This window comes from Bombus affinis, chromosome 4, assembly GCF_024516045.1.
Source record: "Bombus affinis isolate iyBomAffi1 chromosome 4, iyBomAffi1.2, whole genome shotgun sequence".
Lineage (NCBI taxonomy): Eukaryota > Metazoa > Arthropoda > Insecta > Hymenoptera > Apidae > Bombus > Bombus affinis.
Window position 1 is genome coordinate 8470175 of NC_066347.1, and position 15685 is coordinate 8485859.

Here is a 15685-nt window from a genome sequence, read left to right on the forward strand (position 1 = left end):
AAATCATTATGAAATCGAAGAAGGACAGCAGCAAATCGAAAAGCAAAGTTGTTAGAACCACGATAGAGGTGAAAAAAATCATATCCAGACATGAGGATGGCGTTCGTACATATCTCGGATCCAAGACAGTTCATGTATAGGACCCTATGATTCAATGAAAGAAACTCTCCTTAATAAAGTTAGATATTTTTTGAGTTTATATATTCTTTTTATGTAAGATTTTATGTATTTTTATTTTTTTTTTTTATTCGCGATTTTATGCATTAAATACTGTTGTAAAAGCATCAGGACCGGATTAATCCATTCTATGTCAATTTTTATAGGAAAATGGTTTCAATTTTCCGAATAAATCGATTTCCGAACAGTTCGTAATTATGTTCGACATCAGAGATTTCACTGTATTAGTTAGGTGCGTCTAACGCAAGTCAGGTCATCGCGCGCAACGCACACATAGCATGATAATACGGATGATCAGTGGGGGCGACGGTTTGGACATCAAACAAGCATTAAGAAACTCAGATCACTACAGACAAACTGGACGCCCTAAAGAAAAGTCTAGCACAAGTTGGGGAAAATCCGATAACCGTACCTGAAATGGATTATGTTCAAACTTTGTGTATCTATTGTAATTATTTATCTTGCTCGTGCATCCGAGTCTCTCATTTCAAAATTCGGAATTTTTTCCAAATTCTGCTTGTCGAAATCGAGGGTAAATGCAGACACAATTTTATCTCGTTTCAAGGGCATTTTGTATCCTTTCGAAAATGGGTCACTAGTTCTTCGTTCGTTTTATTCGTTCAAGTTTCAACGTTACCTTATCCATCCGTAGTAAGAAGATAAACGAGCTTTATCACAATATTACTGATATCAGTGCCGCTATCACTACTCGTTACCTGAAACCAAGCTCAGTCTCTTTTACTAAATCAGACAAATCGGTACAATTTACTTCTGGATATTGAAAATGCGGAATGAATCGTATCTCGGTCGTGTTTTTGCTTTCCCAAAGTTGATCGTTTTCTGGTGCCTTCTTGTTCTACTGACCAGTCACATATCAGCACAAATTGAAAATGAAACGTTCGAGAGTGTATTTGGATTGGATAGACTGGATAATAAGGAATCGACGTACCCAGAAATTAACAAGAATACCGGACAAATATATCCGATAGAAACGCAAGATTTATCCGAGGTAGTGGACTTAAACAGAGATGGAGATGACTACAAGGAAGGAATGGAGAAAGGAGCGGAAGATGTTCCAGGCAATACCAGTGACAACCACGACGAAAAAAATATACCTGAGGGTAAAATCATGTCTTCGTCAGGTTTCTCTAAGAAAATGATCGGAAGAAAGAATGAGAAGTATGTGAGGTACGGTAAGTATTTCGATATCGAAGGGCGTGACCACTATTTCATTTTTTATTTCTGTAAAAAATGTGAAAAGATAAAACAAGACAGAATGTCTTTTAAATTCTAGGAAATTTATTTAGCGAAAAAACGTTGTACGTAAGTCAAATACATTCTTTTTAATTGGTGGATGTATTATTTTGTTATATATAGTCCAACTAACGAATCACATCTTATCTGTTTTATCAGTTACTCACTCTAGTATGAATCGAATGAATCATTGGATTGTATCTTTTGTAACTCGTTTTTCACTCTTCCTTCCACGTAGATATATTCCTCATATCTAGATTAAAATTATTTCGTTTGTTTTTACTTTTACATTTGGTCTAATCTAAATTATCGTGTTATCGCCCCTGTAAACATATTTCGCTCGTTGACGTTGTTTGTGGATACGTAACAGCGATATTAAGAGAAAATCTGCTAAAACTGGTAGCAGTATTTTCATTTTCTTATAAAGTTATTAATCTACTATTAAGCTACTAAAAGATCTAAATGCTTGAAATTATTACACGTGATATCAAATATCGATATTAAAATATTGCAATTCATGTATTCTTACAGACTCCGATTTACCGGAGGCAGACAGATACGCGCCTCGTCCGGATGATTCAGTTTCAAATTATGTCTTAACAGAGACTAGACTGAAAGAAATTCGATCAGAATTCATGTATTGGTACTTCGACAAAGGTGGTATCGATGACGAAGGCGATTATCAAAAAGAAATCCAAGCTTCGACGCCACAAGTACACAAGAATTTCAATTTTCAATTACCATTCTTTGGCTTCAGATTCAATTACACCAGAGTATGTTCCTATCTGTTATCCTCTTATCATCAGTGATTATTAGATAATCTAATCTAAAAATATTAACAAATCTCTGATTGTCTGTTTAAAAAATTACAGGTATCAATGAATGGCTTTCTAGAATTTAGCGATCCTCCGATACATTACACATATCCTCTCGTATTCCCGATCAAAGATTGGCCAAGAAAGAACGATCCTAGTTTTATAGGGATATTTTTCAGTAAATGTCGCATAGGAGAAATAAGACCAACCGACAAAGATCAGAGGAGACCGGGTGTATACTTTAGGCAAGTTAAAAATCACTAAAATTATTAAATAACATTTTAGATAATATTGGAATTTATCACGAAAACGAATTGTAGACTGGAACGAGATTTACAGAGGAGAACAGATCAATTTGGCGTCGAAATGCGTGAACGCCTCAAATGGGATATCCGCGAAGGAATTATTGGTACAGAGGCCTTCGACCCTAAACACGCGGTCATAGTAACGTGGAAAAATATGTCCTTCACTGGTGGTATCGATAATTCCCTTTACAACACGAACACGTTTCAAATGGTCCTGGCCACAGATGAAGTGAACACCTATGTCATATTTAATTACCTGAATATTCAATGGAGCAGTCACACAGAAGCTGGTGGTGATACAATGTATGGAGAAGGTGGAGTCCCAGCATTTGTAAGTTCATTCAATTTTTATATTTTGCTCGTTACGAGTGCATTAAATACATATACGCTTTTAATATAAGAATTTTATGATTTATTTAGGAACACAATTATTTATCGTGTAATGATAAATTTATTGTCGGCGATATATTTCAGTGATGAAATGGAACTCGGGAAGTTTCCTAGTTTCCTTCATATGACATTGCCTATTTAATTTTATAATTAATCGACCGAAATTAATTAACCAGTGTTATCTCTGCTTAGGTCGGTTTTAACGCTGGAAATGGCACACGAAGCTACGAATACAAGCCCTTCTCTCAAATGTCGACGATTCGCGATTTAACCGGAAGGGGATGGGCGAACGGTTTTCCAGGACGTCATATGTTTAGGATAGATGAAAACATAATGCCTGCAGTTTGCAATAAAGATATTTGTAAGATTGAACAACGCGTAGCGAGGAATCATTAATAATTAATGATAATGTAATATATATATAATAATACGTTTTTTAGCTGGAGCAAATTTGCCTCTTGTGTTTGCACCCGAAAGCGGAAACATGTTAGGCGGTACCATCGTGAATATTACTGGTCCGTGTTTCAATGAGACTGAGAAAATTCGATGTATGTTCGAAAGTGAGTGGGTGATAGGTACTGTAGTGGACAAAAATCGAGCGATATGTGTTCAACCATTCGTGAAGGCACAAGGATATATTCGATTCGCGATTAGCATTGGTGACAGTAAAACATACAATTGGAAGGGAAAATATTTCATTGGTAAGATGATAACATACGCATTGACTTGTTAATATAATTAAGAATATAACTGAGAAATATCATTGTCGTAGTTTTTACGATTCTTTATAATAATTTAAAAGAGTAGATAATATTTCTCTGAGTTTTATAAAAGTTTTGATTAAGCCTATCAATTTAATTCGAAATAAAGATGAATAAAGACTTATAATCTTCAAGAGATAAATATTAATTATAATAATTCTTATCAGAAACCCCAGCTACAGCGACCGAGAAAATCTTTGTGTCCAATAGCGTTCACGAAGCATATCCAGCTGAAATAAAAATTACTTGGGATCGATACAATTTAACCAGCAATTTGAACGCGGGAGTACAAATATCTTTGTGGGGATATCGTGAGACGAAAACTACTCCCGAATTTGAATACATCACTAATTTGGAGGTTGGTTCGAGAAATCATTTGCCCGTGACATAATATGTAATTTTATTATTAATTAAAAAAAATGTTATAATTGAAAAATTGTAGACAGCATATACGAATTTGGGTAGCTATATTATAAGACCAGCAGCATACCGTGACTTAAGCAATCCTTATCAGCAAGACATGACTTTCGGTTTTCTCCAGCTCAATTTAACAGATCCGCAGCAACAAACTGGCCTTAACATCACGCCGTATGTAAATTATATGTGAACAAATACTTTTAGTTATTATTTGGATAGTCGAATTACAAAAAATGTTTGTATAGGAGCCTATGGAGTAGACCAATTCCATTAGCCTGGTACTTTGCTCCACAATGGGAAAGAGGATATGGATCAAAATGGCCTCAACGACTTTGCGACAAGTGGATCATGAACGACAGATATTTGAAAAATTTTGCGGCGGAAATATCCCTGTGTCCGTGTACTTTAAAACACGCGTTAAATGACAAAGGTCGTTTCCTTCCGGATTACGATTGCGATAAAGATTCGAATTTGGATTGCATGTATAATATGCATGCGCATCATTGTGTGAGAACAGGGGCGCCAAAGTAAGTAAGATTTCTGTTAGTATAGAAATAGAATTTTATAGGCAAAAGGTATTTCAATTTTTAATGTATGTTTGCTTGAAATAGTTATTGGAACGAAGTAATGATACAATCGGAAGAAACATTTTTCTCGTCCTTTCCACTATTCTCAATTCTTCTTTAATATAGCTCAACATTGCCGATTTTTCTTTTATATTATACTTTACTTCCTAATTTTAGCATGGATGGTTCTGAGCAGCAATGTTGCTACGATAAAAATGGCTATCTAATGTTGACTTACGATCAGCAATGGGGTTCGAGACCACATAGGTCTCACAACTTAGGATATTATCCATGGGACGAGGCGAACAAAGTACCAACTCTTTCTCATTGGTACCACGACATAATACCATTCTACATGTGTTGTATGTGGCAAGAAGAACACGCAGTCGGTTGTGAAACGTTCAGATTTGAAAGACGACCAAGTCAAGATTGTATCGCTTATCAGTCCCCAGCTATCGCGACGGTGTTTGGTGATCCTCATATTGCAACATTCGATGGCTTGGAATATACCTTTAATGGGAAGGGAGAGTTCGTTTTAGTACGTGTGAATAATATAAAAGATAAGCTTGACGTGCAAGGTAGATTCGAGCAGTTGCCGAATAACGTGTACGGTGAAGTTAGGGCTACGCAATTGACATCTGTAGCAGGTAATTAATTTACAAAAACTAATAAAATTATAAAAATTTGATAATTCCTATTGGAATTAATTTAATATTTTTCTATACAGCAAGGGGAAATAACTCAGCAACCATAGAAGTTCGATTAAGGCCAAAACACTCGCAATGGAGATATCGCCTCGACGTCTTCGCCAATAATCGTCGAGTATACTTCGATAGGCCATCCATAAAATTCCAACATTTTACCGGCGTTGTGGTTTATACACCCACGTACATTTTAAATCAGAGTGAAGTGATCATCATGTTTGATACTGGTGCAGGTGTGGAAGTAATCGAAAACGAAGGGTACATGTCAGCCAGAGTTTACCTGCCCTGGACGTACTTGGTACGATTTAAAAAATAAATATGGATTTATATAACAGATATTAACAAATATACAGAATTTATAAATTTATCTATTTCGTCTTAGAACAAAACCAGTGGTCTATTTGGAAAATGGAACTTTGACATTGCGGACGACTTGACAAATCCGGATGGACAACAAGTGGCAGCGTCCAATTTGAACCACTTTGAGGCTGTACATAAAGACTTTGCGATTCATTGGATGTTGGAAGATAAAGAAGACGACGATAAAGGAGGCCCATTGTTCACCAGAGAATTTGGCAGAACTGCGAGTTATTATTCCAATAGAACCTTCGAGCCCGAATGGCGTAAGACGCCTGCAGAGATACTACCTTCAAACAGGTGACTATTATTTTAATGGTCTATTTATCCATCAGAATAACGAAATATCGAATTGTTTATAAAGGAAATATTTATCTTCCTCCATTGCAGGTCGTACGATATACAACGAGCTGCTGATCTGTGTGGACAATCATATCAGTGTCAATATGACTACGCAATGTCGCTCAATCGTGATATGGCTCATTTCACGAAAAATTATTACAACACGTACACTGAAATAAGGGATATCAATATAAATGAACGAGGTGAGTTACAAAAGTTTTTAGAGGATATTTAAGTCAATAATTATTTGTATAATTTGTTTCACGTTCTATTTCTTATTATTTCAGTGGTATCATGCGGTGTATTGGAGACGCCACGCTTCGGACGCAAGAGTAACTTCTTCTTCGTGCCAGGTACGAAGGTAACTTTTGAATGCAATCAGGACTTTATATTGGTTGGCGATCAACGACGTGTATGCACCCCCGAAGGTCGTTGGAACGTGCCGGAGTACGGATATACGGAGTGTCTACGTGAGTATTTGAATTATAATTTTATATATTTGTTTTCTAATAAGACAAAGTATCATACAATAATCACCTGTTGTTTTTCTATAACTTATCTATACTTATCTTTCGAAAATCTTATTGATCTCCATGGCTACATTTCGCACATTGAAAATAATAATTCATTATCAAAACGGCTACCCCAACTACAAGAAAAATAAAAGAAAATTCTTTGGTATTGCATAAATATAGGTCAGATCGAGTATGCTCAGCGTACAGCATGGACAACAATGGGCATTATTTGCGCCGTTTTAATTCCTGTAATAGCGTGTGTTGCTGGTGCCTTTTTTTATATACGAAAGAATCAAGCGCAGGAAAGTTCCTTGAAATCGTGGCGTTATTCTGAACGCGGTTCTGGTGTTGATAATGATTCAACGCTATTGTCTCGATTAAAATCATTCGATAGACCAATTTCACCCGTTAGCGACGCTAGCACTAGTTCGAGTATGATTAAAAAGCCTCATTCTTATGACAAAGTTTACCGTACACACGAGCCTTTGCCTAACAAACCAGATGTTGATTTTGAAGATAAAGATTGGGATCTAAAAGAACCCACTTCTCTGACAGAATCGGAAAAAAGTACAACAGACTCTACTAGAAAAACTGGAAGTCCCAGTAAAGAAAGTGACGTTTAAAATATCAATAATATTAGATTTTCATAGATTTTTATATAATATTCACGCAATATACTTGACATTTCAGAAGTTCGTTATTTATATATTTTTTTTTTTCTTTGGGGAACATCTCTTCCATAACAGACATTTATCGATTTTTATCTCATCTCTAGTAATTATTTGCAATCATATTTTCGAAATAATCTCGAATTAAATAACACGCACTCGAATATCATTTGCACAAAAAATAAATTCATTCGTCATAGGAAATGAATTAAATTTTACACCCAGAATTAATAAGATTTAATGTGTGTATATATATATACTGTTTTTGCTGTGGAATAGAAATGTTCTTTATTTACAAAACGATACATTATTACGTTGTTATACCGCACATAAGCTTTATACTTTTATAATATGTAATGTATAGTATAAATATTTGATTGCATTAAAATGCATTATTGTTTGGAATAATGGAAGTTTATTGTAACGTTTTTATATAAAATATTCGCTAATTAATGTAAAAAAATGCAGTTCAATAAACTTTTCTATACCTTTAAATATTCAGGAAATTTCTATTCCACATGCATTTACTACAGGTTTGATAAATCGTTTTAATACCTACTTGATCTTCATAGTGGAATGGAAATTTCCACCAAAAATATTGTTATTATTTTTTCATTTTTTATTATTCTCGTCCTTTATCCTTTATCCTTTCTTAATTATATTTGTTTTTATATGTGTATATATTATATCGATTACTATGTTTTTCATTTGTGTAATCGTCAATTATATTAATGCTATAAATTGTATTGAAAATCACAGGTCAACAGGAATATAGTTCTCGTCAAGCAGGTATCACAGCTGGTATAGTACTTGCTTGCCTAATACCAGTTATAGTACTGATTATCTTTGTGGCATCCAGACTTCTAAAGAAACAGAAAGAACAAAGAGAACAGGAGGAAGCATTGCATAGGTATTACAATTGGTATTGTAAGTTATAAGTGATACTTTAATCAAATATTAATCTTTTTTAATTTTTTCTACAGAGCGAGAAACACAGAGCTCCAAAGATTACGCAAGCTCAAAGATGAACAAGAACCTACTTCATACACCAGTAAAGCAACAGAAATAAATTAAACAATGGACGTATTTTTATACAAATTTTTTTTATAACTTGTTTCATATCATTGCACATTGTATTCTTATCATTTACTCACTTCAAGACTTAGTTATATTTATTTTAGAAAAATATGTCTAATACATAAGATAATTTCCGTACAACTACTTTTATAGTTATTGTTCAGATTATGTTTAGTTAGTAGCTAACGTGACATAAAGTATTTGTTTTACAGTGCAGCTTAAAGATCCATTTTTTCTCTGTTAGATTACATTTTATGACATAAATCTTCTGCATAAGGTGGAAAGCATATTTAATATAGTATTATTTTATATTAATGTTAATACTGTACATGTACAATATTCGATACGCAGGATATCCCATTAACTTTCTTATGAGGTGATATCTCCGTTACTGCTAATGATACCTGAAAATGACAAACTAACAGATTGTTTGATTCGGAGAGACAAATATTATGGAGAACAAAAATTTTTTCTTAACGTCACACTTTTCGAGATTTCAAACTCATCGATGTTTTTTTTATAAATTGAATCATATATTTCTTAATGAAAAGGACAAGGAAAACAAATATAAATACAATACCTCACGTCTTTTCTTGTCTTTTGTATGATAAGTTTCATAAAATAAAATTTAAAATATCTATTAATTTTTTATAGAGACTCTGGAACTGGATCGATTAATATATTAAAAAATATATTTAAAAATGCTTGTTTATCATACTATTTGTCTTTCTAAAGCACATAGTTTGTTGCTGTGTCATTTTTACGTATCATTAAAAGTAACTGAGATATCGCTTTATAATAGAGTTAATAGAATACTCTGTGTATGTATGTATAATTAAAATTTTATACAATCAACAAAATATATAAATGGGTTATGAAATATAATTTTTAAGGTATTTTATAAAATTTTATAAAATAAAAAAAATGACATTTAAATATCACATATAATTATCAAATCGCGATCATACTTCCATAAATACAACAATACTATTATTTTACCGCTTTATCTGTTAATGTAATGTACAGTGCTATAACTGTGATGTACATACAATCGAAGGTTGTATTATGCATAGTTCAATGAACTTAGATTAATATAAGTATTAAGAATATATATATATATATATATATATATATATATATATATATATATATGTATATATATATCCAAAAGTCTCATTGTGAATAATTGTTACGTTATACCTACATAGCCAACTTTTGGGGAAAATCTAGTTTTAAAAATCTAACATACACTGCATACATATGTATGTGGCATTCTGGCATCCTATGTTACTTGCGACTAACTTCAATTCACAGTGTTGATGTTGCCCTCTCGTAACAAAAGTGGGTAACTACGTAACGAGTTACCGACTGTTCAACGTCACTTGTTGTGTTGCTCAGGCAGAGTAGTAATTCTACTACTACGTTATCCAGTGATTAAACTATTTATGTTAGACTTCCGGCTTCGAGTGTTTAGGATGCGTGCTGTCCCGTCATTGTTCCTAGATAACTGTAATTACGCGAATTTGCTTAGTTTACAGCAAACATTCCGAGACATAACAGTGATTCATTGAAACGCAAACGAGTGCTGGTGCCCGAGGAGATTTATGTCTGCAAATTCACATATAGAATTAATCACGTTCGAACCCTGTATCCCAAAGTAGTTGGAGCAATGGATTTAAGTGTGTGACAGTCGATGACAAAAACTGCGTCATTGGAGGTATGTGTTCCTTCCTATATATTTAGTTGTCCTATATCCAGTTTATATTATTTCATGGTGTTGTTTCCAATAAGCCAATTGTATTACAACAAAGCGCATTAACCTATCTCTTTTGTTTTTGTTGCATGTCACGTTTGCGCATGTCAAGTAATTTAAATTGTCAGAATATCTGTATAGATTATAAACTTTTAGATGTTTTGAGAGTATATATGAGAGTATATATAATAATACTGTAATAGACAAAAAAAATATTGTACAAAACATTATAGGGAAATTTATATTTGCATAATTTTTAGGTAGAATAGAAAATAAGACAAATGTAGAACGGCTCCAAAAACAGCATAACATAGTAACATACAGTAGTGTCGTGTTAATTGGTCAGGATTTCGCTTCGTTACTATTAACTGCCCAGGCAGGATCTTGAGGTCAATTAGTGCAGCACTACTGTAATTATCATTCATTTGCACAAAATTTAATTCTTGATTAGTCTACTTTACTAAAATTTGAACGTGTAACTTGTTTGTCCAATCGCTACATTGATTTTTCATTTTTATTTATAGATCTTGGTATTTACATAACAGAGCTCATTCGTTAATCATTCTACGAATTGGGAAATATGTCTGTCATATTACAATGGCTCGATCATGGCTAGGATGTTTATTCAGTGTCTTAATATTATCCACAATTTTTTACCTGTATTTACTATTGAACGGTAATGCTCGAGTTTATACTACAATATTTCGTACTATTGATCTTTCGTCTATTATTATAGTTCCTTCTGCCGATATCAATTCCTTCAAACTTAACAATAAATTGAGCTCGCCCTTGGACGTAAAGAAAGAAAGTCCACGCGTGGAAAAGCTGCACTTAGAAAATAATCATAACGAGGTACACAAATTTAGGCCGTTTCTTGGTACATCTTGAATCTAAAATTAAAAATGAACATTTCAGAATATTTTCAAGTATAGTACATTTAATGAGTGATTCTTAATTGTGTCCTACCTTTAGCTTGTTAGTTGATTTTCATGTATTATGATCAGCAAGAAAATATTATTTGATATCGTAGGTTGTGTAATTAAATAGTAAAATTATGCAGGCAATAAATAAATGTAGTTCGTCCTATAAATTCAATTGAACACACACTCAATTTTGTTTTTTTCTCATTCTCAAAAAAAAAAAAAAAAAAAAAATTAATAAGTTTCTTCCAATTTTTGTATTTCATGTTGATTTATCCTTTCTTCTATTTCTTCAAGAGATACACTTGTAATTATTTTTTTAATTACGATTAATTAGAACATATGTTCATTAAACCAGCAGGAGGAGAGAGAATATTTCAACACTTAATAAAAATGATTAAATGACTTGTACTAAGCCGTATTAATGTAAAACCAGATATAATATATCCTTTGTATGTTATAAAATATCATCGTGCAATTAAGAATCACGCTATGTAATTTGTAAAATATTTAAATATGAAGGCGATGAAGATTAGCGATTTGTTTTAAGGTAAAATGCGAGACTATACACATTGCAATGGTATGCGCCGGATACAATTCAACGTTTGCTCTGGTGACAGTGGTAAAATCCGTTTTATTCTACCGCACTAAACCTTTGCACTTTCACTTGCTTGTTGATGAAATTGCAAACAGGACCTTGACAACAGTATTTCAAACGTGGGATTTACCACACGGTTCGTAAAAATTCACCGCGGATGTATTCTCATCCGTTTCTTAGATTAAATGTTTTTAAAAAAATCATAAGAAAGGTATTGTTGGAATATTTTCACTTAGATATATTTTAAAAACGCGCTATGTATATATATATATATGAATTTTAAAAGAATATTCAATTTTTTCAACAAAATGAAACTTCCAAGATAATACATCTATCCAGCAATTAATTTAGATGACGTACTCATTACACTCTTCATGCTAATATAAAATGAAATCCTATCCCATTTTTTCACTGCTCTTAATTTAAAACAGTGAATTATACTTTTTTCCCTCTTATGAACGAGCATCACACTTGTATGTATAAATAATATACATACAAATGCATTAATATGGAAAGTTGAATATGAAAAACGTCGAACAGTCGTTGAATCAATTATAAACAGCATGTAACATGACTGTCGACCGATGAAATAAATTTGAACAACACATTAATATAAAATTTCTATTATTTAAATTTAAGGAACGGATGATAAACATTTTTTTTAGGCGCAATTATTCTTGAGCGATGTCAACGAATTCTATATGTTTGCAACGTTTCAGTGAATTTAACGTATTACAAAGCAGAAAAATGGGTGCCAAAGGTGTCCTGGATACCGAACAAACATTACTCGGGCGTTTACGGTCTCTTGAAATTAATTCTGCCGGATGCGATGCGGGAGGATAAAGTGCTGGTATTCGACACGGATGTGACCGTGTTAAACGATGTTAGTTTGCTCTGGCAGATGTTCGAGAAGTTCACGAGCGATCAGGCCCTAGGGCTGACGGAAAATCAGAGTCATTGGTACATAAAGGCATTGTCTTACGGTCAGCGACCATGGCCAGCTCTGGGGCGAGGCTTTAACACTGGCGTGATGCTAATGCACTTGCAACAACTCCGTAAGAGGAAATTTATGAGCCTGTGGGAAACTGTTGCGAAGCGTGTTCTGGTCCATATACCGGAAACTAGTTTAGCCGATCAGGATATAATAAATGCTGTTGTCAAAGAGTATTCATCTATCGTATATAAAATACAGTGCACATGGAATATTCAGTTAAGCGATCACACGATTAGCGATATCTGTTATCGCGATACTAGTCAAATAAACGTACGTAACGCGCTTTTTCCTTGAAACACATTTTCAGGGCTTTGCTTTATAAAGCAATGCTTCCTCAACACTAAGCGATTTTTTTTAGATCGTACATTGGAATTCCCCTCGCAAGCAAGATGTATATAATAAGCACATTAACCAATTTCGTAAGTTGCATAAAGTCTTCCTTGAAATGGACGGAAACTTATTACGTAAACGCTTATTTGGTTGTGATAAACACGAAGCTGTATCGGAAGTAAGTTTCCTTTTTGTTAAAACAAAGAATATTTATGCACATTAGCAGAATATTATCAGAAAAGCTTCATTTTTAATGTAATTAATTTGTTAGATTACTTAAGTTGTCTTATTACAAGGTTTTTAATAGACTACCCCCACAATTGTGTTAATTATACTTACCTACAAACGATCTAATAACTTGTAAATTAAATAATCTTCAATTTATAAGTATAATATAATATAGTCAACATTTCATGGAACATTTTATAGTACGATTTAGCAAGTAATATTAGTAAAATAGAGATTTTGGATTTTTAGTACAACGAATCTACTCTGTGTCGAGAGTTTACAAGAGGCGCAACCACGTTGTATCGTACTCATCCTTTTCTCCTTGAATATGAGTACAATGTATATGCTTCAACAGACGTTGCTCTAGCAACTCAGTGTAGCGTGGAAAGGATACCGTTACTAGAAGACCTATCGAAACATTGGCCCGGTACCATAAGCGTTGCGCTATACCTTACGGACGCTGAGGTGCAGAATTTCCTCGAGTTCGTGCGCGGCTCCATCGAGCTGAGAAACAGGAAGAACATTGCATACCATGTCGTGTATAAGGATGGGGTATGTCTATCTACGAGAGTCTACATCTTGTACACGTATTTCAATAGTAAAGTTTATCAAGTAGTTGCAAGATGTTGAGTTATTCTATTAGCTCTTGCATATTTTGTTTGATCGTCTTAATACCCTTGTTACTTTCGTTGCGGATAATTAATAATCTCCATGATAATTTAAAATAAGATAATTCTCAGATATGACAGGGATAAAAAAAATTACAGATTTTTATATTTTCATGCAAATTATTTTTAAAAGCATGAATATGATTTTGATATCGAAATATGATTTTCATCAGATTATTGAAAAAGTATACGAATGGATTCTGCTTGAATGGTAACAGATGCACAGTCATTTTTCTCTCGTATTTGGGTGTCGTACGATCCTCTATATATATATACATAAGTTTTTACGTATTCTAACAAGTGGGGCAAAGTCTGGCGCCAGAAGTTCAAGAGATGCAGAATCTGCTGCTAGAATGGCCAACAGATTCTTGAAAAAAAGGGCAACATTTCCTTCGCGCATTATGATGATCAAATTCAGCGAAATTTATGTAAATGTATGCAGACAGTTACAAGTCAATTTTGCAACATCCAAACGAAAGAAAATACAAATAAATGCAAAGAAAATACTTTAAAATATTTTATAAGATAAGATATTAATACATATATTAATATTTAATTATACAGAACTCTTTTCATCCAGGAACTCTATCCCATCAATTATTTGCGAAATACTGCGATGTCATATATATCGACACCGTTTATCTTCCAATTGGACGTCGACTTTTTGCCGCAGTACGGATTACACGAATCTCTTATGAACTATATCATTAAATTGAATATCAGCGAGTCGGACAAAGTAGCTTTGATCGTTCCGGCGTTTGAGACCGAGCGTTATAGGTATTTCCTCGTTAAAATCGGAACAAAGAATCGCGCGATGCACATTATTATCTTTTTTATAGGTTTATCTTTCCTGCTAACAAGGATGAACTTTTGAAGTTTTTGAAGCGTGGCGTTCTATACACTTTTCGTTACCATGTCTGGACTCAAGGGCACGCTGCTACAAATTACAGTTATTGGAGGAATACGATGGAACCATACGAAGTACGTATACTGAAAACGACTTGAATCATCTCGCTTGTACGTAAATAATAAAGTTGATATCATCGTAGGTTTCTTGGGAACCAGATTTCGAACCTTACATCGTGGTCTCAAGAAAGGCGCCTCGATACGATACCAGATTCATCGGTTTTGGATGGAACAAGGTATCCTACCTAACACACTTGACGGTATTGGATTACAAGTAAGAAGCGTTTCATAAATATCCTTTATAAATGACTTTAAAACACCGAACACTATAGCGCGATACCATAAATTGGAGATTTATATAGGTACATTGTCTTGCCGGATACATTCATTATCCATCGGCCTCACGCCCCTAGTCTCGACATCGGCAAGTTCAGAACTGACTCTATTTATAGAAGGTAACGTGGCAATAAATATATAATGTCAATAAAGTAATTAGGGGAAGAGTGAAATTAATGACAACAATTTAAGATGTCGTGTCCCTCGTTTGTACGAATTTATTCAATAGTAAGGTTATTTGTACTTTAAGATTCTATATTCTCTATTTACTTTAAGCACTGTGTATATTTAACGAGTAAATAAATTATGGTATATAACGTCGCACTGTTATTTGTTGTCATCGTTATTTTGCATTTTAGATGCCTGAAAAAGTTGAAGGACGAATTCGTTGATGAATTGGTGAAGAAATATGGCATGCAGACGTTATTGAAGTTAAAGAAAATGACCAAAGAAGAGAGAATATTAAAGTCTGTTGAAACCAAAAAGTAATCAGTTATATTTGTAATGATAATAGAGATTACGAAAACGCAAATATTATAGCTATTTTCTCAATAAAAAGATATAAAAAAAGATGGGTATGTTTTCCTATATTCTTTGTTAATTA

At 33.5% G+C, this 15685-nt stretch overlaps 2 protein-coding genes across 9 annotated transcripts; both read left to right on the plus strand.

Annotated features, from left to right (window-relative positions):
• Positions 1-846: 846 nt before the first annotated feature.
• On the plus strand, positions 847-9474 carry LOC126915822 (protein mesh). 4 transcript variants are annotated; one of them, XM_050720879.1, is made up of 16 exons: positions 854-1370; positions 1963-2204; positions 2304-2491; positions 2567-2882; positions 3134-3302; positions 3382-3642; positions 3870-4060; positions 4145-4290; positions 4365-4646; positions 4863-5332; positions 5413-5687; positions 5772-6046; positions 6137-6291; positions 6376-6558; positions 8031-8181; positions 8255-9474. In XM_050720879.1, the coding sequence occupies exons 1-16, from the start codon at positions 962-964 to the stop codon at positions 8343-8345; spliced, it is 3804 nt and encodes a 1267-aa protein (XP_050576836.1). In that variant the 5' UTR covers positions 854-961; the 3' UTR covers positions 8346-9474. The 4 variants fall into 4 exon arrangements, with proteins under 4 accessions (XP_050576834.1, XP_050576835.1, XP_050576836.1 ...); XM_050720877.1 differs by lacking the exons at positions 8031-8181; positions 8255-9474 and adding an exon at positions 6784-7766 and having other exon boundaries at positions 847-1370; XM_050720878.1 differs by lacking the exons at positions 8031-8181; positions 8255-9474 and adding an exon at positions 6784-7766 and having other exon boundaries at positions 847-1298.
• Positions 9475-9768: 294 nt separating this feature from the next.
• On the plus strand, positions 9769-15653 carry LOC126915834 (xylosyl- and glucuronyltransferase LARGE1-like). 5 transcript variants are annotated; one of them, XM_050720930.1, is made up of 13 exons: positions 9769-10065; positions 10362-10511; positions 10626-10777; positions 10838-10953; positions 11572-11755; positions 12339-12883; positions 12972-13121; positions 13421-13723; positions 14420-14616; positions 14679-14820; positions 14889-15019; positions 15108-15200; positions 15441-15653. In XM_050720930.1, exons 3-13 carry the CDS (start codon positions 10699-10701, stop codon positions 15568-15570), a joined length of 2070 nt encoding a protein of 689 aa, XP_050576887.1. In that variant the 5' UTR covers positions 9769-10065; positions 10362-10511; positions 10626-10698; the 3' UTR covers positions 15571-15653. The 5 variants fall into 5 exon arrangements, 4 of the variants coding, with proteins under 4 accessions (XP_050576887.1, XP_050576889.1, XP_050576886.1 ...); XR_007710352.1 differs by lacking the exon at positions 10362-10511 and having other exon boundaries at positions 15098-15200; positions 15441-15493; XM_050720929.1 differs by lacking the exon at positions 10362-10511 and having other exon boundaries at positions 9770-10065.
• The last annotated feature ends 32 nt before the right edge of the window (positions 15654-15685 follow it).

Coding starts and splice junctions, on each gene's coding strand:
- LOC126915822 (XM_050720877.1), top strand. CDS start 962: ATGCGGAATGAATCGTATCTCGGTCGTGTTTTTGCTTTCCCAAAGTTG. Junction 4,291..4,364: donor ACTGGCCTTAACATCACGCC/GTATGTAAATTA, acceptor ATGTTTGTATAG/GAGCCTATGGAGTAGACCAA. Junction 4,647..4,862: donor GTGAGAACAGGGGCGCCAAA/GTAAGTAAGATT, acceptor TCCTAATTTTAG/CATGGATGGTTCTGAGCAGC.
- LOC126915834 (XM_050720930.1), top strand. CDS start 10,699: ATGGCTCGATCATGGCTAGGATGTTTATTCAGTGTCTTAATATTATCC. Junction 10,778..10,837: donor CCTGTATTTACTATTGAACG/GTAATGCTCGAG, acceptor CTATTATTATAG/TTCCTTCTGCCGATATCAAT. Junction 12,884..12,971: donor GCGATACTAGTCAAATAAAC/GTACGTAACGCG, acceptor GATTTTTTTTAG/ATCGTACATTGGAATTCCCC.